The following is a 23,641-nucleotide window of genomic DNA, read 5'->3' on the forward strand; positions in this document are numbered from 1 at the left end:
TTGAAAACTTTACCCCCAGAAGTAGTAATCATTTTTAACCAGTCCTCTCACTTTCCCCTCATGATTAATGTTAAGTATTTGCAAGCTTACTGGGGTCAGAAATGTTGTTTGATGAGTATGTTAGGAGTTTTTATATAAGCTAGTTATTATACTTGTTTCCTTATCTATCAACTACATATTTGCTGAGTTCCTGCTAAATTCCCAGCATCATACAAGGTTCTGAGTTTTAAGTAGAAAGTGAGTACAACATTGTTTCTGAAAAGTTTTTGTTCTAGCAGGGGAGATAGAGCAGGTGTCATGAAATGTCATGAAAAATGTAAAACTTCTTTTTTTTTAATTCACTAGAGTTTAAAGATGAGAGAAATTAGTATGATCCGGGTGGTCAGGGAATGCATACTCTAAACAGACTGAAAAGGGCCTTTGAAAAATTAAAAAAAACCCCAGAAATCAGTTACAAGGTATAATGGAAGAAAAAGTACCATTTAGCCAAACAAATTTCATAGGCATACAATAAACAAGAAAAGTTCAAAATTTATGAGGAAAATTGTAAAAAAAAAAAAAAACAAAAAACTCCTAAAGATACAAACATAAACTTGACTTGAACAAATATTCTGAATAGGAAGACTCAACATCCTAAAGATATCAGGTTTTTTAAAAATAATTTATAAATGTAACATGATCCCAATAAAAATGTCATCAAATATTTTTCCTCCTAGGTCTGGACAGATTATAAAGTTTATTTGTAGGAACAGATAAGCAAGCATAGCTAGAAAAACTTTGAAATTGAAGAACAGTAAGGATGGGAGGCTAGCCCTGCTAGATAATGAAACATATTACAAGCCATAATAACTTTTAAAATGTGGCATTGGTTCAGGAATACAGATCAACTGAATAGAAGATATAAAACCAAAACCCAGTGGCAGGACTTACCTGGTGGTGCAGTGATTAAGAATCCGCCTGCCAATGCAGGGTACAGGGGTTTGATCCCTGGTCCCAGAAGATCCCACATGCTGCGGAGCAACTAAGCCTGTGTGCCACAACTACTGAGCCCATGCGCCACAACTACTGCAGCTCACGCGCCTAGAGCCCGTGCCCCATAAGAGAAGCCACTGCAATGAGAAGTATGCACACCACAACGAAGAGTAGCCCCCAATTGCCGCAACTAGAGAAAGCCCGAGCACAGCAACGAAGATCCAACACAGCCAAAAATAAAATAAATGAATGAATGAATTAAAAACCAAAAACCAAAACCCAATGGCATGTAGAAATTTAGTCTATAATAAAAGCAGCGTCCTAAAATCAATGAAAAAAAAGGAATTTTTAATAAGTGGTGTTTGTGATACTGGGATAGTCAATTGAGAAAAGCTAGGATTGGATTCATTTCTCATACTGTACCAGGATGTACAGTATTCACACACTTATATATGTATGTATATGTGTATATATGCATATTTGTATATACAATACACACTCCCCCTCCTTTTTTGCATAGCAGAAAACACCATCATCAGAGTAAATCAATTTCACTAGTAAATCAAAGTGAAGAGAGGACGACAAACTGGAATAATGTTTGCCGCTTCCATTATGGACATTGCATTAATCTCTCAAATTTATGAAAATCCTCTAAAACTGAGGAAGAAAAGGGCCAATAACTTTATAGAGAGATGGGCAAGAGATAATGAACAGTGAGTTCATAGAGACAAATACATATTAGCCTTTATATGAAAAGGTGCCCAACCTGATTTATAATAAGAGGTGCAAATTAAAACAGCACAAGATATAATTCCTTTCCTATCATATTGGCAAAAGTCCAGCATTTTGACAAATATTCTCTTGGTGATAGATACAGGTACTCTCATACATTGCTACTGGGAATGCAGAATGGTACAACTTTAGAGAGAAATTTAGAGTATTAAACAAAATTACACATATATTTACCTTTTGACCCAGTAGTCCTATCTCTAAGAATCTGTCTTACAGATATATACTGGGAAATATCTGAAAATATGTGTGTACAAAGTTACTGTGTCACTATTTCTAACAGCAAAAGACTGGAAACAGTCCAAATTTTGATCTTGATTTGCAGAAAACAGCTATAAAAAATATTTCACCATAGGGGAAATTTGAACATTGGGTAGTTGATTATCTTAAACTTTTTAGATGTGATGATGTTATTATGGTTATGTTAAAAGAGAGTACCTTTTAGAAATACTTGACATGTTACAACCCATTACAGTTACTGTTTATTTTGATGCTCAAATTGATACATGTTTAGCCAGTAGAACCCCTTGGAGTTAACTCTTGAGTCCTTCAGCCACATCTTTTAGAGATAATTACTTAAATATTTATGAGTGAGATTATATGATTGGAATATTTTTCAAGATAATCTGAAGGACAGGGTTAGTAGAGAGATAAAGATGAATTAAGATTTGCCTCGAGTTGATCATTGTTTAGGTGGTGGGGGTTTTGTTATACTATTCTATCTTCTTTTGTATGCATTTGAAATTTCCCATGAAAAATGTACAGGTAGTAGGCATAAATGGAAAGAGTGCATTTGGAACAAAGTCACTGAAGCCAAGGTAGGCAATTGGCTTCTTATACAATTTTATGTTCCTGGTAAATTTAAAACAGACGCTCTTTATTTCCACTATATCTTATTTGTGGTTTAGTTAGCTGGTATGTGTGTGTGTGTGCGCGTGTGTGTGCGTGTGTGTGCCTGTGTGTGCGAAGGAGACAGAGAGACAGAAAGAGTTTAGAGAGAGAGAGACAGAGAAAGAGAGTTTAAGATAGATTTTTCTGTTAGTGTAATTCTCAGTATTAAACTAACTCAAAAAATATGAAGTTGTTTGTTTATTGGCCCTCATTCATTATAGGGCCTTTGGATTACCAAAAGAATCAATTTGGAGGAAGTGAACATTTTCTCACACTTTCTATGAGTGTCATATTTTCTTGCAAATTTTATTTGGACATTGATTTAGATACATCAGTCCAAAGAGAAAATGGAGAGTGGAATTTTTTTCAGATTTAACATTAAGATTGTTCATTTAGTAATTTTTAAGCATGTCATTTTAATAGCTTATAAGGAGCCTAGGTTATATAAAATTGCATAAAGGAACAAAAATCTATTTTGCTCTAAACATTTTTGCTTTGGAGCCCTCATTATGTCTTAGAAAGACAGATTATGTGATTTATTTAATGATATCTAATGACATTAAGCATGATCATGTTAACTGGTTTTCTGTTCTACCAACAGATTAATATTAAAATTGGAAATTTGTATCTTTTGCTGGATATTGGAGATTGAATGTAATGGCAACAGAATTTATAAAGAGTTGCTGTAGAGGATGTTTCTATGGTGGAACGGAAAAGCACAACTGTGAGTTTTGCTTTGTTTTGATTTCAACATTTATTTAATGTCTTCTTTATTTGTGACATTTTGTGATATAAATGTAAATGAGACATGTTTCCTAACTTCACGGGGGAGGCAGAAACATAAATGTAAGGCACACTAGCTCAGTATGAAAGTACCTTGGAACATAGGGGAGAGAGAGATGAATTCAACTCAGGAGACACTCTAGGACATCACAAAGAAGATGATCCGTGGTATGGAAGTCTGAAGAGGATTTTAGCAAGCTGAGTGGGAAGAAGGGAGTAAGAGAAGGTGAGGATTAGACATGAATATTACAGGTGGATGAAATAGTATGGGCAAAAGTAGGGAAGTATTTGGGGGATAACATACTCTGGCAAATGTTTTAATTTAAATACAGAGAATTTCCAATTTACGAACAATGCATTAAAAAGTGCCTTTCATGAATGAATGAACGACCAATAGAGAAGAGACCTGTAACTTTATCAAGACCCACATTTATCAAGGACTCCTGGAGATTTCGCTTTCTATTACATGGTTTCCTGAACTCTTCAAGGTTATGACTGGAACTTTATTTTTCTCTGGCTCTTTCTTATATTTCTTTGTCTAAAGCATAGCTTCTTAGTATGTTTTTGAGTATGAAGGCTTCTTTTTTGCAATAAAAGATTTCATAAATTCCAACACAATAGTAATTGTACTTCCATTCAGTCTATAGACAGTACTAACTGTACATGAAGATTAGCTCTAGGTGTCCCTTACCTCCCCATCCTAAGTCACACAGCTTAGGAATCAAGTATCTCTCAAGATAATGGACAAAATAGGTCATAGAAGCTAGTACGGGGAGAGTCGATATTATTCTAGGGTCAAAGTACATTTTATTTTGTGGTTTGGTAAAGATTTTGGTAAAGACTTCGAGACCTTTAGCTTCTTTTCAAAGTAACTTTTGGTATTTAAGACTGAAATTAACCGCTAGTATTGACAACAAGAATTGTTTTGTTGACAGTATTTTTATTTAAATGACTAGATTATTACTTATTTGAACGCACTGTGGAATTAATTACAGTATAAAGTTGTTTTCCATCTATGAGCTCTTTTGTGGAAATGAGACTCTTTAAAAACTGCTTTTACCATTATGATAAGTTAATATACTTTGGCAGTAGTATATTAACTTCTCAAATATTGGCTAGACAAAATTAATGTAGATTCCAGAGTGCTTGATAGGACCCACGAGTAGTTTATGTATCAGCAGTTTCTTTTAAAATGATTAAATAAGTACCAAAGCATGTTAGGTTTAGATTATTATATATAAATCTACATACATATTTGTGATTTTTTTTCTCTTTTCTCTTCTACGCAGTATCTGTGGAAAGAGACTTCAAAGCAGCGGTATCAAATAGTCAAAATACTGCTATTTGTATACCTCCATTGACGTCCGTTTCTGTAAAGCCTCAGGTTGGCTGTACTGAGGATTATTTACTTTCCAAATTACCATCTGATGGCAAAGAAGTACCATTTGTGGTGCCCAGGTTTAAGTTATCTTATATTCAGCCCAGGATGCAAGAAACACCTTCACATTTGGAAGAACTTGAAGGTAAACAGTAAAATGGCAGGATTTAAAAATCAACCTGCAGCATTTAAATGCTATTATTGCTGTTATTTTGCTCTTTTACATATGTAAAGATATAAAATATCTTTTATGTACAAATTTTACATTTCATTTTTTATATGTTCTGCTCTTTCTGTAGAGGAACTTACTGTACAGTGTTTTTGAAGTCCATTATGAAATCTGATCACAATCAACATTTGTGTGTAGATTTGGCCTTTTTAATGGAATAATATAATTATAATATGTCAGTTATTCTTCACACATCTAGAAAGAAAAAAAATAGAGGAATTCTGTTTTAGATCAGTAAATACAGGAAATAGTCTTATTATTTTCTAAAATTTAGTGTAAAGAGAAATAAGGAAGCAATGAAGTATTCTTTCTTCCTTCCCTTCTTTCTTTATTATTATACTTCTCAGCCTAAATACACTTCCCAGCCTAAACAGCCACTTGAATGAGGCAGATTCATTGGCTGAATTTTGGCTGATGTTGTAGAGGCCAATGAACTAAGGAAGATAAAAGGGAACAACATGTAACTCTTGTATTTTAGAAATATTTCATTTTAGTTCTTTGAAACACTGTCATTCACAATGATTTATTCCCTGAAAAATTTCAAACATACAGAATAGTTGAAAGAACTTAATGGTGAATGCCTGTATATCCACCACATAGATTCTGTCATTGACATTTTACTATTATACTTTATCACATACCTATCTATCCATTTCTCTAACCATTATTAATCCTTTTGGGGGTAAGGGGAGAATGCATTTCACAGTAAATTGCAGACATCAGTACACTTCCCTCTAAATACTTAAGCATATATATCATTTACTAAAGTTCAATTGTCTACAGTTTTCTTCTTTTGACATAAACTTTAAACACAATGAACTGCCCAGATTTTAAGCGTATATTTGTTGAGCTTTGACAAAGGGATATACCAATGTAATCCAAACTCCTATCAAGATCTACAGTATTTCTCTAAATATTTTTCCTGCCCCATCCTTTCTTCTCCTTCTGGGATACCAATTACACATATGTTGGACCTTTTGATATTGTCTTATGTGTCTGTGAGGCTTCTTTTTTTTCCACCTTTTTTGCTCCTCTCTATTCTTATTTTTTTGTATAAGACATTTAATTTATTGATCTTTTTGGGGAATTTGATGCATCACCAGTGTATTACAACTGAGCCATTAATCTTGTAGCTTCATCAACATTAACTGGTTCATTTTCATGATACTGCTGAGGAGTCAGCTGTTTCTGCAGAGGTTCAAGGGAAAGGCCTTTTGAGAAACTGCAAGTTCTTTTGTATATCTACAGAAGCTTTATTCACTCTGTTAACTTTTTCTTTTCTTTTTAAAGATTTATTTTTTAAATTTTTGCTACGTTGGGTCCTCATTGCAGTGCGTGGGCTTTCTCTAGTTGTGGCATGTGGGGGCTACTCTTCACTGTGGTGCGCGGACCTCTCACTGTGGTGGCTTCTCTTGTTGCAGAGCACGGGCTGTAGGTGCACGGGCTTCAATAGTTGTGGCACGTGGGCTCAGTAGTTGTGGCTTGTGGGCTCTAGAGCACAGGCTCAGTAGTTGTGGTGCACAGGCTTGGTTTCTTTGTGGCGTGTGGGATCTTCCCAGACCAGGGCTCGAACCCATGTCCCCTGCATTGGCAGGTGGATTCTTAACCATGGCACCACCAGGGAAGTCCTGTTAACTTTTTCATCACTCACAATGTTTATGTTCTTAAGATTAGTGGTAACTGGTTTTGCTTTAGTTTCAACCTTTTAAGCTTTTTTGGCTGGCTATGTGGAATACATTCCTGGACTTCTGCCCTCTTAGTTTGTTCTTGGCCATTGTCTCTGATACCCTCATGCAGCTGCTCAAGTTCCCGGTGATGCCATCTGCATGCCTCTCCTTTCTGTTCTTAAGGCTGGATAATAATGACCTACTTTCAAGTTCACTGTCTCTTTCCTCCATTATTTCCATTCAGCTGTTAAGTCCATCCAGTGAGTTTCTAATTTTAGATGTATTTTCAGTTGTAATATTTACATTTGGTTCTTTGTTTATAGTTTCTATTTCTTTTCTGTGATTTCTTCCCCCCCCCACCGCCCCCATTATTGTGAACCTATTTTCTTTTAGGTCTTTGAGTTTTAACATCTTTGTCTACTATTCTGACATCTGGGTCATCTAGGTTTGGATTCTCTGGATTGTCTTTTTTGGAGAATGAGTCACATTTTCCTGTTTCTTTGTGTGGAGTAATTTTGGATCGTGTTCTGGATGTTGGATGTTATGTTGTGGAGACTCTGGAACCTGTTACATTACTCCGATGGGTTTTTTTTTCCCTTCCTTCACTCCCTCCCTCCCTTCCCTACCTCTCTCCTTCCTTTCCTCCCTCCCTCCTCCTTTCCCTCCCTTCCTCCCTCCCTCCCTAACTTCAGCAGGCAACTAACTTGATTGTACTGTGCTGCAGATTCTGTGTCTTTGGTGGCAGCTGCTATCTGAGCTTAGTTTTTTTATCCTTAGTTGGAGTCTGTCCCACACATGTGTGGTTCAGGGATCAGCCAGATATCTGAGCAGACTTTTAGTCATAGAACTTGAGGTTTTCTCCTTTCCAAGATTCCCACCTTACTTTCTAGCAGCTGTGGTTGCTCTGAACTCTGCGCTCTGTTCTTCAGGCCAGAAAGACTGGGTTTTCTACCGGAATTTTATCCACCCTGCACAGTGCCAGTTTTGTCCTGCCCACAGGCTAAAAGTCGTTAAAAACAGGTGGCCATTCCCCTTTGTCCCAGAGTCAAGTGCTGTTCAGAATCCTCACTACTTTTGTTCACTCTCTAGTACCTTCAGGGTATTTTGTTTGTTTGGTTTGGTTTTGGTTTAGAGTTTATTGTAGTTATCTACAGGAGAGTTGGGTCTGGTTGGAGTGATAATTTTTTTTTTAAGCAAGGAAGGATGAACCCTAAGCCTGGCCTACCACCCTGTTTTGCACATATCAGCAGTGTCTCTCCAGAACAGTTTTTAAAAGTTCTGGCTCACAGGATACCCTGATCGATTGATCTTTCTCTTTCTCTCGCACTTGTTAACAACATTGTGGTTAAACCATATAAATGGTCTTGTAATCTATTTTATTCATATCATATATTGTGAAGCTTTTTAATGGCTCCATAGTACTAAATCATATGGATGTACCATAATTTAGTTAATAAATTCTCTATTTTTAGACATGTAGGGTATTTTATGTATTATTTTCATTATCAGAAGATAAGTAAGAAATACCTACCTGGCAATATGTTATAGTTTTTCTTTTGTCTTTTTTTTTTTTTCATTGTATCACTAGAAAACAGATTACTTTTTGAGTTGAATGAGTGAGAAATTGGTTTACACTTAAATTATAGGCTCAATAAAGATCTGGTAAAGCCGTCTGATTTTTAGCATATTGGAGAGAAAATTATTTTATTTAATGAGAGTCAGGAAAGTATTCTTGGTGCCTAATTATGGAAATCAAACATGTGTATCTTGTGTATTTACATGAATGTGTGAGTGATGGGCTGATATGGAGATTTTGAGAAGGTAGAGCAGACCACTATCAATAATGAATAAATTATGTTTCAGATATTTTAAATTTGTTAAGTTGCATTGCTTACTTGCTGATAGATCTGATTATAGCTGCAGCTTACTGCTTTGTTAACAGATTGTATTACTAACATTTTACTCTGTTTGCTTCATCCCATATCTATCTACCTATCCATTAAGAGAATGCATTTTGAATAAATACTGAAAATTTTAATTGGGCTTTTGAGAGGTATAAGCAGTTGTGCTACTTTACGTTTAGTTTTATAGCACTGTGATTCTGTAAATTGAGAGAAATGCCTCTTGAACTTTAAAAATGGTATCTTTTTAAGGGGAAAATTGGAATTCTTTACTGACTGACTTATAAAGGAAAAATGGAGTAAGAATATTCATTTTTAGGGCTAGCCTGTAAAGGTAGAGAGTCATCTTTGGTGCTACTGCTCTTGACAGTGCTACTCTTATTACCATAAACAGACTTTTGTAGCAGTGTTTATGTGCTGAACAATTTAAGAGTTAGCTTATAAGGTGTACAGGCTCCTTATAAGGCTCTCTGGCATGATACCTCCCTCTTGGCATCCCTCTGCCTTTGTACAGGGCTTGGATTGTACACAGTTACTTGAACCAGAGTGTGAGGATAAGATCTCACTTCATAACCACATATTTTCTTTTTCTTTTCTGAACTCAGTGTGAAGCCACCTGTTTTATTGTTTAGCTTTTTCAGAAAATATTAGTTTCTACTGTGGTTTCTATTTTAAATGGGATAGAAAGATTTAAAAGATGGTGATGATTTAAACATTTGAAAAACTTTGTCTATTATTTCTAATGTGAGTCTTAACTTTGAAAGGAATTTGATCTATTGTTTTACCCTTTAAAAACTGTGAAATATAATACACATAGAAAAAAGGAACAGAACAGAAATTTACAGCCCAGTGATTTGCTACAAAGCAAAATGCGTGTATGGTCACCACTCAAATAAAGAGAGTCTTACTAGTAAAACAAAAGCTTCCATCTTCCCCCTTTTCAGGGGGGAAGTAAGAGTAATCAGAGTAATCAGAATCTAGAGTAATCAATCAGAATCCCAGTTGTAATAATCATCACTTTCTTGCTATTTTTAATTTTGACCACCTAAGCACATACCCCTAAATGTTGTGGTTTAGTTTTTTTCTGTTTTCTGACCTTTATATAAATGAAATTATATATTCAATATATATTCTTTTGTTATGTGTTTTTTATACAAATGAAATTACATATACAATATATACTCTTGTTATGGGTTTTTTATATAAATGAAATTACATGTTCAGTATATATTCTTTTGTTATGAGTTCTTTCATTCAACATTATGAATGAGTGGTATCTCATTGGAGTTTTAACTTGCATTTCCCTCATGACTAATGAGATTGATCACCAGGTCATGTTTATTGGCTATTTGGATAGCCTCTCTTCTGAAGTACCTGCTCAGTCTTAAGCCAGTTTATATTTGGGCTTGCCTGTCTTTTTCTTACTGGTTTGTGGGAGTTCCTCATATATTATGGATATGAGCCCTTTGTCAGTTATATATGTTACACATATCTTTTCCCACTCTGTGGTTACCTTTTCACTCTCTTTAAATAGTCTTTTGACCAATGGGAATTTTCAATTGTAATGTAGTTAGGCTTATTAAAATTGTTTTTATGGTTAATACTATGTTCCATTTAAGAAGTGCTTCCCTGGTCTAAGGCCTTGAGAACTTTCTTATAAATTTAATTAAATATAGAAGTTTTATTGGTTTGCCTTTAACATTTAATTTATATCTACAGTCCACATGGAATTTATATTTTGTGAATATGTTTTGTTGGATTGAAGTGTTCTTTTTTTCTACATCAATTGTCTTATCACCTTTTATTATTATTATTTTTTGGCCGCGCTGTGTGGCTTGTGGGAACTTTCCCCACCAGGGATTGAACCCGTGCCATGGCAGTGAAAGCCCATAATCTTAACCACTAGGCCCCCAGGGAACTCATCACCTTTTAATGAAAAGACCATTCTTTCCCACTCTTATGCAGTGCCACATTGATTATAAATCAAGTGTCCATAAAATGGGTTTCTCTTTCTGAGCCTTCTACTCTGTTCCATTGATCTTATTATTGATCAAATATTCTATTCTTAATACTAAGTAGAGCAAATCTTTCAGTCTTGTTTTTCTTCTTAAGGATTATATTTTGGTGTTTCTTGGTTCTTTATGTTTACACATAATTTTTTTGTGTGTGTGTGGTACACGGGCCTCTCACGGTTGTGGCCTCTCCCGTCGCGGAGCACAGGCTCCGGACGCGCAGGCTCAGCGGCCATGGCTCACGGGCCCAGCCGCTCCACGGCATGTGGGATCTTCCCGGACCGGGGCACAAACCCGTGTCCCCTGCATTGGCAGGTGGACTCTCACCCACTGTGCCACCAGGGAAGCCCCCATATAAATATTTTTTATTCTTCTTTTCGTTATTTGATTTCTAACTTTATTGCATTGTGGTTATAGAACATACTCTTATTTCAGTCCTTTCAAATTTATTGAGACTTGCTCTGTGTACCTCAGCATGTGGTCAGTTTTTATAAATATTCTGTCTTTGTGGAAAGAGTGCATCTCCAAAAAAAATGATTATCTTTTTTGCTTAAAAGATGTTCTTTCTGCAGTAGAAAAATAAAGGAAACTCCGGTCACAAAATGTAGAATTGTCTGTAGGGCAAAGAGGAATGCCAGACATTTATCAGACTGTCTTGGGAGCAAGGTTCATGACTGACTCCTGGGAGAATACTCCACACAGTTAGACCTGAATAAACATCTGCTCATTTTTTTAGATATCAAATGCATGTGATTTAGTATTACTTGAGACATTTTTTTCCCTTTGCCTTGGGTACACCATTTGTTGGCTAATAACTCCAAGAAAAGGATGTTGTAAAACTTTAAGAACACTTGCTTTCAGGATCTGCCAGAGCATCTTTTGGAGCTAGAAAGGTAGAACTTTCCAGTTCATCTCAGCATGGACCCAGCTATGATGTATATAACCCATTCTATATGTATCAGCACGTGTCACCTGATTTGAGTCGGCGCTTTCTTCCTCGTTCAGAAACAACGAAACGATATGGATCGGGTATGAAAAAAATTTTTCCTCTTTGTCTTTTCTCTTTAACAAATGTAGAAATCAAATTAAATCTAAATTCTGGAAGAAATGATTCATCTTATGAAAAGCAATTTAAAAATAAAGAGAAAAGCAGGCTTCAGAAGTGATATGATAAACATTGTAACTTCTCTGTGGTTTATATCTAATGTAAAAATGAAAGATTAATGAGTTATGTATATTGGTAGTTCCAAGTTCCATTTTTGTCCTTTTTTGAAAGAAATTTTATTTTTAGATTTTGCACATATTTTATATAACATCTATCCATTCACATTCTACAACAAGTATTTACTAGCTCTATTTATTTTCTGCTCTATTCAGTGAAAATGATGCATTTCGAAACTAATGATGAGATTAGAAATGTAAACAAAGAAAATAGAAAATGCCTAAATGATTACCAATCTTCGTTAGTTTAATATTTGAGACTGTATCAATTATAGACTATCTGTACATATCTGATTCACAAAATTTTCACTGATATTCAGGAAAAATATGTAGCTATCTCAACCACTGAATTCAGGCTGATGTACTAGAAATAAAGTAGAAATACTTATTTAAATATGTATTTCATCACTGTGCTAGACTATACAATTATACAGAATTCCATTCTTCAATGATCTTATAGTTTAGGAAGGAAACTACATATACAGACTCGAAATATAACAGTACATGGAATTCAGTATTGTAATAAGTGCTCATTAAATAGTTGAATTGCATTTAGTACAGAGGACTTACATCCTCTTAGATTATTCTGGGATGAAGAATTGGATCATGTAAGCAAAAAGAATGAATTTTTCCTGCTTGATATTTGATGTGGATGTGAAAATGTATTGTTTGATTTGTGTTGGTTTCTGTTTCAAACAAAAGTAAAATAATTGAAAAGCAATTTTTAAACTTGATTAGAAGGCTTTGTCTCAAGTAGATTTGCATATAATATTCATGCTATATTTCCTATAGAGATTCAGTTCATGGTAGTTAAGTAGAATTAAGTGTTTCTCCTTTTTTTTAATGTGTGTGTTTTTTAAAAATTTATTGTTTATAAACAATTATGGTTTCTATTTTAGAAACCATAATTTGGCTGTGTTGGGTCTTTGTTGCTGTGCGTGGGCCTTCTCTAGTTGGAGCGAGTGGGGGCTCCTCTTCATTGCGGTGTGCGGGCTTCTCATGGTGTCTTCTTTTTGTTGCGGAGCACGGGCTCTAGGCACGTGGGCTTCAGTAGTTGTGGCACACAAGCTCAATAGTTGTGGCTCGTGGGCTCTAGAGTGCAGGCTCAGTAGTTATGGCACATGGGCTTAGTTGCTCCGCGGCATGTGGGATCCTCCTGGACCAGGGCTCGAACTTGTGTCCCCTGCGTTGACAGGCGGATTCTTAACCACTACGCCTCCAGGGAAGTCCTTCTTCTTCTTTACTATAAAAATAAGTAATTTTCTCATGTCCCTTTGTAGTTTGTGACTTAAGGACCAATAGACTTCCCAATTCCCCTGGACTAAGCAAGTCTATGTTTGATCTTACAAGTTCATCTCAGCAGTTCATTCAGGTAAATTATTTATATGAATTTAATTATATGCAGTAATTTATTTTCAAGCTAAAACTTCAGAAATGTGTGAATTACATTAGGAACGACATGTTATGTATATTTTGTAGATGTATCTGTCCTAATAGCTAAAGAATAAACACTTGGCATTTCCCATGTGCGTTATTTCAGGAAGGTCTCAGTTGAATACTAAAAGGCAATAGTTTTTCTTTTGTTCTTTTATGAATCTTACTTTTCTCATGGTATGTAATGAGGCAGTCTTGAGGCAGTTGGAATTTAAAATGTTATACTTAAAAGTGCTTATTGATTTGACTTTCCTTATTGAACATAACTACCTAGTTAGTAAAAAATTAGTATTTCTATTGAGATGTAGAACTTTAATTATTCATTAATATTAACACAATGTTCTCCTTTTTTTGAAATAGAATTGAGTTTTTTGATGTTTAAAAAATGTTTTTTTAAATAAAGTAAACTGTGATTATTATTTTAAAAGTAGAAACCAGAATTAAGCAAGGTAAAAAGACAAATCACCTATGTTCCTATAACTAAGAATAAAAGTACTATGAAAATATTGTTATATGTACCTGTGGACATTTTTCCATGTGAATGTATATGCATACATTTATATGGAAATGTATTCTTAATAATCCTCAGTTGAGTTAATTTTTTGCAGAATTAATTCTTTATAGCACCAGTTTTTTTTTTTACCATGTATCAGAATTGTTTGAAGAGCTTGTTAAAATACAGATTGCCAGGCCTCACCCCCAGAGATTTTGATTCAGTAGCTCTGCATCAGGGCCTGAGTTTGTATTTCTAGCAAGTTCCCAGGTGATGCTGAAACTGCTGGCCCAGGGGACTATGCTTTGATAACTGCTGTTTTATAGGTTTTTAGGTAACAGGGCACTTCCAAATATATTCTGATTTTCATTAGTATTTGCAAGTATGACATAGAAACAGTAATCTCTTCCTCCTTATTACAAAGCCAAACCAAAAACAGCAAAGGCTTTCCCGTATATTACCTAGTAAGATATTTACTATTTTCCTGGTAACACACACACACACAGAAAACCTTTTCCCCCTTTACTATCTAAAAGTGAAAAATTCTGACCAGTAACACTGTCAGAATGATTAGCACTCAGTTTGATATTAGGGTGGGTATTGCGGCATCAGTTTCAGAATCCTTAAAGTCTGATATGCAACATCTGACTAAAGAAGAATTTTATTTGTAGAGACATGATTCATTGTCCAGTATGCCCAGTAGTTCTTCTTCAAGGAAAAATTCTCAGGGGAGTAACAGAAGCCTGGGTAAGGAATAAAGTATTCTACTTTTATATTCTTAAGGGAATTATTTCTACCCAATAGTATTTTGAATGTAGTTATGATAAGGTTAAAAAAAAGTCTAGATGATTATATGTATGTTGTCAGTGTTATCTGCATATGAGTACTCAGATCAGATGGTCCATTTTTTAGTGTTCAGGCATAAAGGCATCTTTAAAATTAAATATCTTTCGTTTGTTGTAAAGTATCTTAGTGAGGGAATTTCCAGAAGCATACAATATTAAGGCCATATCAGTGTTATTTGGGAGAGTTTTTCTTAGTTTTAGCTTAAATTCTTCAGGTTATAATTGGGTTAAGTTTTTAAGCCAGGTACTTTTTATAGTATATCTTCCCCCAGCACTTCAATAAAAGCATTGAAGTGTGATTTTTGTCTTAATAAATGGACAACTTTAAAAAGTAATTATAGCAGTTTTCAGTTGTGCTCTTAAAATTGGGTTGTATCAAAGCTCAGTTGGATTGGAAGGATTGTGTAGTAATTCAACCATCTTTGTTCTTTTACAATGCAGATACAATTACTCTATCAGGAGATGAAAGAGATTTGGGGAGATTAAATGTGAAAATGTTTTATAATTCTTCAGTAGAGCAGATCTGGATCACAGTTTTACAGGTAAGTTAATACAGTTAATACAAACTTTTCTTACATAATTGAATATTTAGACTATAAATTATAAGCATCTACTGTTGCTCTCTTCTAGGGAATGGGTCAATACCTTCTTTGGAATTTAGGATTCTATAGGATTTTACAGAAAATAGTATTTAATAAAGAATCTAAAGAAAAATAAATCTATAGGCTTGATGGAAATATGTTTGCTTTTAACCTGAAGAAGGAAATTGATATGATGTCTAAAACACTGTCAGATTATCTTAATGTTGATGAAACAGAAGATCTCAGTAGACTAAAGTTTACTTTTATAGTTTTTTTATAAATTTATTTATTTATTATTTTTGGCTGTGTTGGGTCTTCGTTGCTACGCACAAGCTTTCTCTAGTTACAGCGAGCGGGGGCCACTCTTCATTGCGGTGTGTGGGCTTCTTGTTGTGGTGGCTTCTCTTGTTGCGGAGCATGGGCTCTAGGCATGCTGGCTTCAGTAGTTGCAGCACGCGGACTCAGTAGTTGTGGCTCACGGGCTTAGTTGCTCTGCGGCATGTGGGATCTTCCCGACCAGGGCTCGAACCCGTGTCCCCTGTATTAGCAGGCGTATTCTCAACCACTGTGCCACCAGGGAAGCCCTATAGTTTTTATTTAAGTCATTAACTCAAGAAATGTATCAAATATTTGTATTGTCAGAGTCTTTTGTAAAACTCAAACTGTATTTTTATTTTATCTTTCTAGTGCAGAGATTTAAGTTGGCCCTCTAGTTATGGAGATAATCCTACTATTTCTATAAAAGGAATACTAACATTGCCCAAACCAGTACATTTCAAATCTTCAGTCAAGGAAGGCTCTAATGTAAGTGTTTGTGTTTGACTATCTTTTTATGTTTTTCTCCTATTTGTCACTTTAACCCATGTAAAGAATTGGAATAAGAAAGTGTTTTATTTTTGGGAAACTACAAATTATGTACCCTTTGCTTTTTTAAAGACCGTTTTGAGCCTCAGAAATACTTGATATTTCATTGTCCAATATTAAGATGCATTTATTTATTTTTTTAACATCTTTATTGGAGTATAATTGCTTTACAATGGTGTGTTAGTTTCTGCTTTATAACAAAGTGAATCAGTTATACATATACATATGTTCCCATATCTCTTCCCTCTTGCATCTCCCTCCCTCCCACCCTCCCTATCCCACCCATCTAGGTGGTCACAGAGCACCGAGCTACCTCCTTGTGCTATGCGGTTGCTTCCCACTAGCTATCTGTTTTACATTTGGTAGTGTATATATGTCCATGCCACTCTCTCACTTTGTCACAGCTTACCCTTCCCCTTCTCCATATCCTCAAGTCCATTCTCTAGTAGGTCTATGTCTTTATTCCCGTCTTGCCCCTAGGTTCTTCATGGCCATTTTTTTTTTCTCAGACTCCATATATATGTGTTAGCATATGGTATTTGTTTTTCTCTTTCTGACTGACTTCACTCTGCATGACAGACTCTAGGTCCATCCACCTCACTACAAATAACTCAATTTCGTTTCTTTTTATGGCTGAGTAATATTCCATTGTGTATAAAAAGAAAACCTTAATCACTAAAATATATAGAAGATGAGTAAGATCTAATGAAACTATTTACTTTTCTTGTATTTACTTTTCTTGTATAAATATATGTGTCTATATTTTCATCCTCTCTCCCCCCACTCCACTTTTGCTTTGAGAAATAATTGCATGATTGCAATTAATTTCTTTTAAATACTTTCAATGATCGTAACTGGAAGACTTATGATCCTGAATTTGTTTTATAGATTCTAGATTTCACTTTAAATATATCTTCATTTTTGTCTTCTGATATGGGTTGAATGGTTAGTGTTTTTCCATACAAATGCAACTTCTACAAGAGCATATCATTTAAAAATAAGGTAATTCAAATGACTAATAAACATGAAAAAAATTTACTCTCACTAGTATTCATAGATATACAAATTTAAATTACATATTGCTTTCTCTTTTCTTTCTTTTTTTGCTTATTAAAATTAGGAAAATTTTACAAGCACTCTAGACCATAACACTTTCTGGAAATTATTTTGACAATATACATTAAAACCTTAAAATAAGATTATACTAAGTGAAGTAAGTCAGAAGGAGAAAGACAAATATCATATGGTATCACTTATATGTGGAATCTAAAATATGATACAAATGAAATTATTTACAAAACAGGAATGGACTCACAGACAGAAAACAAATTTATGGTTACCAAAGGGGAAAGGGGTTGTGGGAGGGATAAATTAGGAGTTTGGGATTAACAGATACAAACACTATATATAAAATAGATAAACAACAAGTTCCTACTGTTGTATAGCACAGGGAACTATATTCAGTATCCTGTAATAAACCATAATGGAAAAGAATATGAAAAATAATATATATATGTATAACTGAATCACTTTGCTGTACATGAGAAACTAATATAACATTGTGAATCAACTATACTTCAATAAATGATTTTTTTTAAAAAGAAAAGAACCTTAAAATATTTATACTTTTTAACATAGTGTTTCGACTTGGAATCTACTTCATGGCAATAATCTAAGATGCAAACAAAATATATATAAAGTATTCTTGGCAGTTTTTTTCATAGAGGAAAAGTTGGAAACTATCTAAATGTTTCCCATAGGGGAATGGTGGAGAAAACTCTTGGTATACCATGTATTTGTGTATTTGTTTCCTATGGGTGCTGTTAACAAAGTAACACAAACTGGGTAGCTTAGAACAACAAATATTTCTCTCTCACTGTTTCAGAGGAAGTCTGAAATCAAGGTGTCAGCAGTGTTGGTTCCTTCTCTGAAGGGGAATCTGTTCCATCTCTTCCATGCCTCTCTCCTAGCTTCTCGTGATGGCCAGCAATCCCTGTCATTCCTTGGCTTCACTCTAATCATTGGCTTTCATCTTCACATGGCCACGTGTCTTTCATCTCCATGTGTCTCTGTGTCTTCACATGGCTATCTTCTTATAAGGACGCCAGTTTTATTGGATTAGGGGTCTGCCTACCCCAGTGTAACCTTATCTTAACTTCGCAAATTACATCTTCAATGACCCTATTTCCAAATAAGGCCACATTCTGAGTTACTGGGGGTTAGGACTTCAACACATCCTTTTTTGGTGGAGACACAATTCAAACCATAACACCACGTGATAGAATACTAGGCAGCCATGAAAAATAATGTTTAGGAAGAGTTTTTAAGGACATGGAAAAATGTTCTTAATAAGTGAAAAAGCAGTAATCAAAATTTATGTGTAAATATTAGGATCTCACTTTACAAAAATATGCATTGTAGAAAGTCTAGATGGAAATAAATCTTAACTCTGGTTTTAATCCTGATACAGATGAATACTTAGTGAATTAAACACTTTTACTTTGATTTTCAAATAAAACTAAGCTAACTTAGGAAAAGTTAGGGGAAAATGTTCTCATATTAAAACTTGCTTGGAATCTTTTAAAATTTATTATTAAGTTGTTTAGGAGTCCCCTATTATGGCAAAATGTAAAGTAAACCAGTACACGTACTTCATTTGTAAGCTCACTGCATCTGAGTTTAAAAATTAAACATTTTATGCATACTGTATTATTGATGTGATCTATGGCTTCAGATTGAAAGAAAAAGAAAGCACAGGTGGTTGGGAGGCTCTCAGAAACACAATTCTGACTACACAGACATAAGTGATTACCGTAAAAGTGAACATTTGGGCACAGTATCTAAAATATTGATGTTAGGAAGTTTATAAGCAGAAAACAGTCTAGTGTCAAGAAGATGTTAGGTCACAGTAAGCCAAGGTTTTAAAAATATTAAAAGTAATAAAAAGAACATTTGAAAATAGTCTGGGCATGGAAAACACTGACTTGCTGCCTGCAGTGGAAGATTATGAGAGAAGGCAGAACTTGGAACTCACATTTTTGTCTTCTCTTATCAAGGAGATCGACTTTCAGTTAGGAAAGAGTGGAACAAACATCACTAAAAGATAAAATGAACCCCAAATTAGATGGGAAGAACATTAGACAAAGAATATCTCCTTTAAAGAAATAATTCAAGTCTCTTATTAATGTGAAGAAATTAGATTTTACATACTGTGAGAGCTTGCATGAGATTCTTGAAGTACTCTCATTAACTGTTGAAGAAGTGTGGTGAATAGCAGGAATGATACTCCAGAACCAAAGATGGAGAGCAACCTAATTTTTGAAAAGGGAAAAAGCTGTATTCTGGTGAACTTGGTGTTGATATTGACTAAATTCCTGACTAAGTAATTAAAAGGATTTGTGAAATTAAGAAGGGCAGTATCCAGAATAAATTTTGGAAAAGCAAGTCATGGCCATTCTCATTTTCATTTTCATTAAAAAATATTTTTTGTTATTGTAAAAATATTAAATTTGCCTTTCCTAGATTATAAATGTTATTTTTGTTTATTTTGTATTGGTATATGACCCTTTTTTCAGTCATTCTATTAATATATTTTATATTTTCTTGATTTTTATTTTAGACTATTGAATTTATGGAAACGTTTGTATTTGCTATTAAACTCCACAGTCTACAAACTGTAAGACTTGTATTTAAGATTCAAACCCAAACTCCTAGGAAGAAAACTATTGGAGAATGCTCACTATCACTCAGAACTCTTAGCACACAGGAAATGGATTACTCTTTGGATATATCACCACCTTCAAAAATTTCTGTAAGTGATATAATATGTAAAGTATTTCACACTTTGAGAATTATTTAGTGGTTGAATTTTTGTTTGTTGGAGTATAATTTGAAAACTAGAATATATTAAAGGGTCAAAAAGGCTCTCAAGAAGCAATAGTAACATAAATGTAATGTAAAAAAGTTGTAATTATGTCATTATTTAATAATTTTTTTAAAACTTGATAAAATGTTAACAGAGCCCCTTTCCTTTCTCCATTGGAAAATAACCTTAGGGTTACTTTCTCCTAGTACATGTTTAATTAATGTTTCATACTTCAATGTAATAACCCTAAGTATGAATAATTTAAAATAATTTTTTAGGTTTTTTTTTTTCAGTAGCTGATAACTTAGGAAAAGCAAGACAGAATCAATAAACTCCAAACTCAATGAGAGATTGCCTTGAAATAGATTAGGAAAGTTAATCATGCGTAAGCACCATGTCCATAAATTGGGTAGAATGGAGGATCTTACAGCTGGTGTTTTTTGTAAAGAACTTCATTATCTATAGTGCTGATTGATTTTTGAGACCCAGTAGTTGCTGCTTTCAACTAGCCAGCTGAACACTGTTTAAGTTGTTTAGAAATTCCTAATGATTTAATTATGTAGTTTCTGTGTCAGGATAATATATATAGAAATCAGTCATAACACTTTATACGGTTGAACTTATATGTGATTTTAAATTTACATAGGATTTATATTTTACCTACTTTCAAAAATATTTAAGGTACTTGAAGTGGTCCTTAACCTGGCTACACATTAGAATCACCTGGGGAGCTTTAAAAAAAAGCCCATGCTTAAACCATTAAATCAGAATTTGGGGAGGAGTGAGCCAGAGGCATCTGTAATTTTCAGAAGCTACTCAGGTGATTCTAATGTGTAGCCTAGCTTGAGAACCACTGAATTGAGGGGAAATTAGGGATTAAAAAATAAAGAACAAAAGATTAATCAAGAAGAATTGAAAAATCTTGTTATTTCTTGTCTGTTATTTTCTGTCTCCATACCAAATGTGTTTTCTTTATAGCATTTATTATAACTTAGAATTATTTAAGTTAGTCGTTTTAAAAAAAAAAAGGCTTGAGCTTCCGTCATTTTTCTTCATATTTTACTGTGCCTGTAGTAAGGGCCCATCATATTCTTGGCATTGAATATTTGTATGTAGGTTGATATGAAAGAATAAATGATGAATGGAAGCATGCTAAATTAGATTGTTATTTTCTGTTAAAGTATAGCAAATTTGTTTTCTAACTGTGACAGGAGTTTATCACTTACATCTTGTTTATCATTTACATCTACTACTAGCTTAGTAGACAGTAATCTGCAACCATATTTTACAAAAGGCACATATTACTATTTAAGTGTATAATTCATAGATTAAATCTTTTTTTAATGTTATTATAACACAGCATTTTATTATGATTGCATATCTGACTCCTCCAATAGCCTTGAGATTTTCTAGGGCAGTAATCTGCCTCATAGGTTTTTTGGTTTTTTTAGTAGATTAAATCTTTAAAAATTAGTATAGAGTATAGTAGAAGATAACTCAGCAAATGTATTTTCTGGGGAATTGAGACATTATAATCTTAATCTGCCTTGGAGAATCTGAATGAATGATTATGGCACAGTTTCTACAAAATTATATTTTGCATATCAGATGTTTTATAAACATTTGTCTATCTGTTGTATTCCACATGCTAGGGATACAAAGATTGATGGCTTGAAAGAAGGGCTTTCAGGCTATATTGGACCAGTTAATTTATATTACTGAGTGTGAATGTTTCTTCTTATTGGCTAAAAGCAAGAATAATATGCTTTGTTTCCTGTGTCGAGGAGGAAAATTGATATTTTAATTGTGACATTGAAAGAGCCAGATTTACATACCCATCCTTCACACTGACAACTGTTTTATCATGAACAGCAGAATTTTCATATAGAGCTAATAATTTCCTGAGTACAGAGTTTTTGACCTTAACAACTAGCTGACAACTCAAATTTCTGTGTTGAATAATGTAGAAGACATAAGGTTTCCCTGAAGAAATAGCTGACATTTGAAGAAACTTAGCATATGACTGACTTGGTCCTGAGTGATTTAATGCTCACACCGAACTTACGAGCTTGCTGCTCTTGTCATCCCTGTTGTGGAGAGCAAGACCTTGAAGCACTTGCCTGAGTTCATACAGCCTGTTGTTGGGGAATCAGGATTTGAATCGAGGTATTCTGATTCCACAGCCAGCTCTCTTTACCGTGTCGAAGAAAATGATCAATTAACAGTCTATAATAGGAATCGAAAAGAGTTTTATTTGCGCCAAACTGAGGACTATAGCCCAGAAAACAGCCTCTCGGATAACTCTGAGGAGCTGCTCTGGAGAAGCATGGTTTTCAGCACAGTTTTATATCTTGTCAGAACATCAAACGAGTCAGGGATACATTTCTTCAAGGTTTACAGCATGTGCACAGCAAGTCAGTATGGCCTTGGCACCTGGGAAGGGAGTCTTATCCTGGATGGGGGACCAGCAGTGGCATCCCAGGAAGGGAGGCATTTAATCTTTATTTTATTTTTTTTTTGCGGTACGCGGACCTCTCACTGTTGTGGCCTCTCCCGTTGCGGAGCGCAGGCTCCGGACGCGCAGGCTCAGCGGCCATGGCTCATGGGCCTAGCCGCTCCGCGGCATGTGGGATCTTCCCGGACCGGGGCACGAACCCGTGTCCCTTGCATCGGCAGGCGGACTCTCAACCACTGTGCCACCAGGGAAGCCCTAATCTTTATTTTTAACATGGACATTCTTTACTTCTGGGCAGTGTGCCCTTTTCTTTAATAATTAAAGCAGATGTACAATGTATGCTTGATAGGCCACAAACAGGCTGTTTTCGTTAGCATAAAATTCAAGTTAACTCATGTATAAGCCAGAATGACTTCCCCATACCTCAATATGTGAAAATATCTTTTATCAGCTATGTATTGTCCCCCTAAGAGGATATTCTCAAAAATTACCAGATAAGGGATTTCTTTAATTATGCTTAACATTTCATCCAGGAAGCTCAAAAAGTTCTCTTTTCTTTAAAAAATGATACATTATTCAGGAACAGAGGTCATATGTTTTATCTTCCACAGTTTTGTGCTCATTAAAAATGCTCTTCATGTATACCTACTAATTGATTAGAATTTTAATTTTTTGGTTATTATGAGATTGAAAACCACTTTGAATAGTTTTTCATGATCTGAATTAATATCTTGGAATATAAATTGAATTTATGAAATAACCTTGGCAAGTAAGAAATGGTAAATCCACTGCCAAGTGCTGCTCTGTTTTATGAGAGTGAAACTCACAAGTGTGTAACACTAAGAGAAGTTTTGCCACCTTTAGATGTTTTCATAAGTGTTATTATATCGTGGATACAAAACCATAATGAAAGTAATTAATGAAAAAATGTTATCCATGGTTTCCTTTGTATCTTGTAAACAATAAATAACTATTTTTTTAAATGCCAAGGACTGCGACATTTGTTTTTTAATCAGCAAAGGTGTTATATATGGATACCAAAATTAGTTCATGTAAAAAGATTTATTAATCCATCCTTATTCTGATTAAAAGCAAAAGCAGTACATTCACTTATTCATTAGAATTCAGCATTTATTGCTAAAATAGACAATTTTTATCATCATTTTAGATTTTTCAAGAGGGAGTGTAACCTCAACAGATGATTTTATACTTTTTTTTTTTTTTTTTTTTTTTTTTTTGTATGGGGGCCTCTCCTCTTGTT

The 23,641-nt window shown here is 34.5% G+C and overlaps 1 protein-coding gene and 1 pseudogene across 5 annotated transcripts in view; one reads left to right on the plus strand and one right to left on the minus strand.

The window, feature by feature from the left end:
• Positions 1–23,641, plus strand: part of TC2N (tandem C2 domains, nuclear) — a 48,557-nt gene that overhangs the window by 15,029 nt on the left and 9,887 nt on the right. For all 5 annotated transcript variants that reach the window (XM_024736293.1, XM_024736294.1, XM_024736292.1 and 2 more), the window contains 8 exons: positions 3,254–3,376; positions 4,725–4,958; positions 11,484–11,651; positions 13,124–13,215; positions 14,442–14,517; positions 15,057–15,157; positions 15,884–16,000; positions 19,680–19,871. In XM_024736293.1, coding sequence (XP_024592061.1) covers positions 3,310–3,376; positions 4,725–4,958; positions 11,484–11,651; positions 13,124–13,215; positions 14,442–14,517; positions 15,057–15,157; positions 15,884–16,000; positions 19,680–19,871 — 1,047 coding nt within the window. In that variant the 5' untranslated portion in view covers positions 3,254–3,309. The remainder of the gene's footprint in view (positions 1–3,253; positions 3,377–4,724; positions 4,959–11,483; positions 11,652–13,123; positions 13,216–14,441; positions 14,518–15,056; positions 15,158–15,883; positions 16,001–19,679; positions 19,872–23,641) is intronic.
• Positions 6,117–7,031, minus strand: LOC112393883 (uncharacterized protein C8orf59 homolog; annotated as a pseudogene).

This window comes from Neophocaena asiaeorientalis, unplaced genomic scaffold (assembly GCF_003031525.2).
Source record: "Neophocaena asiaeorientalis asiaeorientalis breed wild unplaced genomic scaffold, Neophocaena_asiaeorientalis_V1.1 scaffold152, whole genome shotgun sequence".
Taxonomy (NCBI): domain Eukaryota; kingdom Metazoa; phylum Chordata; class Mammalia; order Artiodactyla; family Phocoenidae; genus Neophocaena; species Neophocaena asiaeorientalis.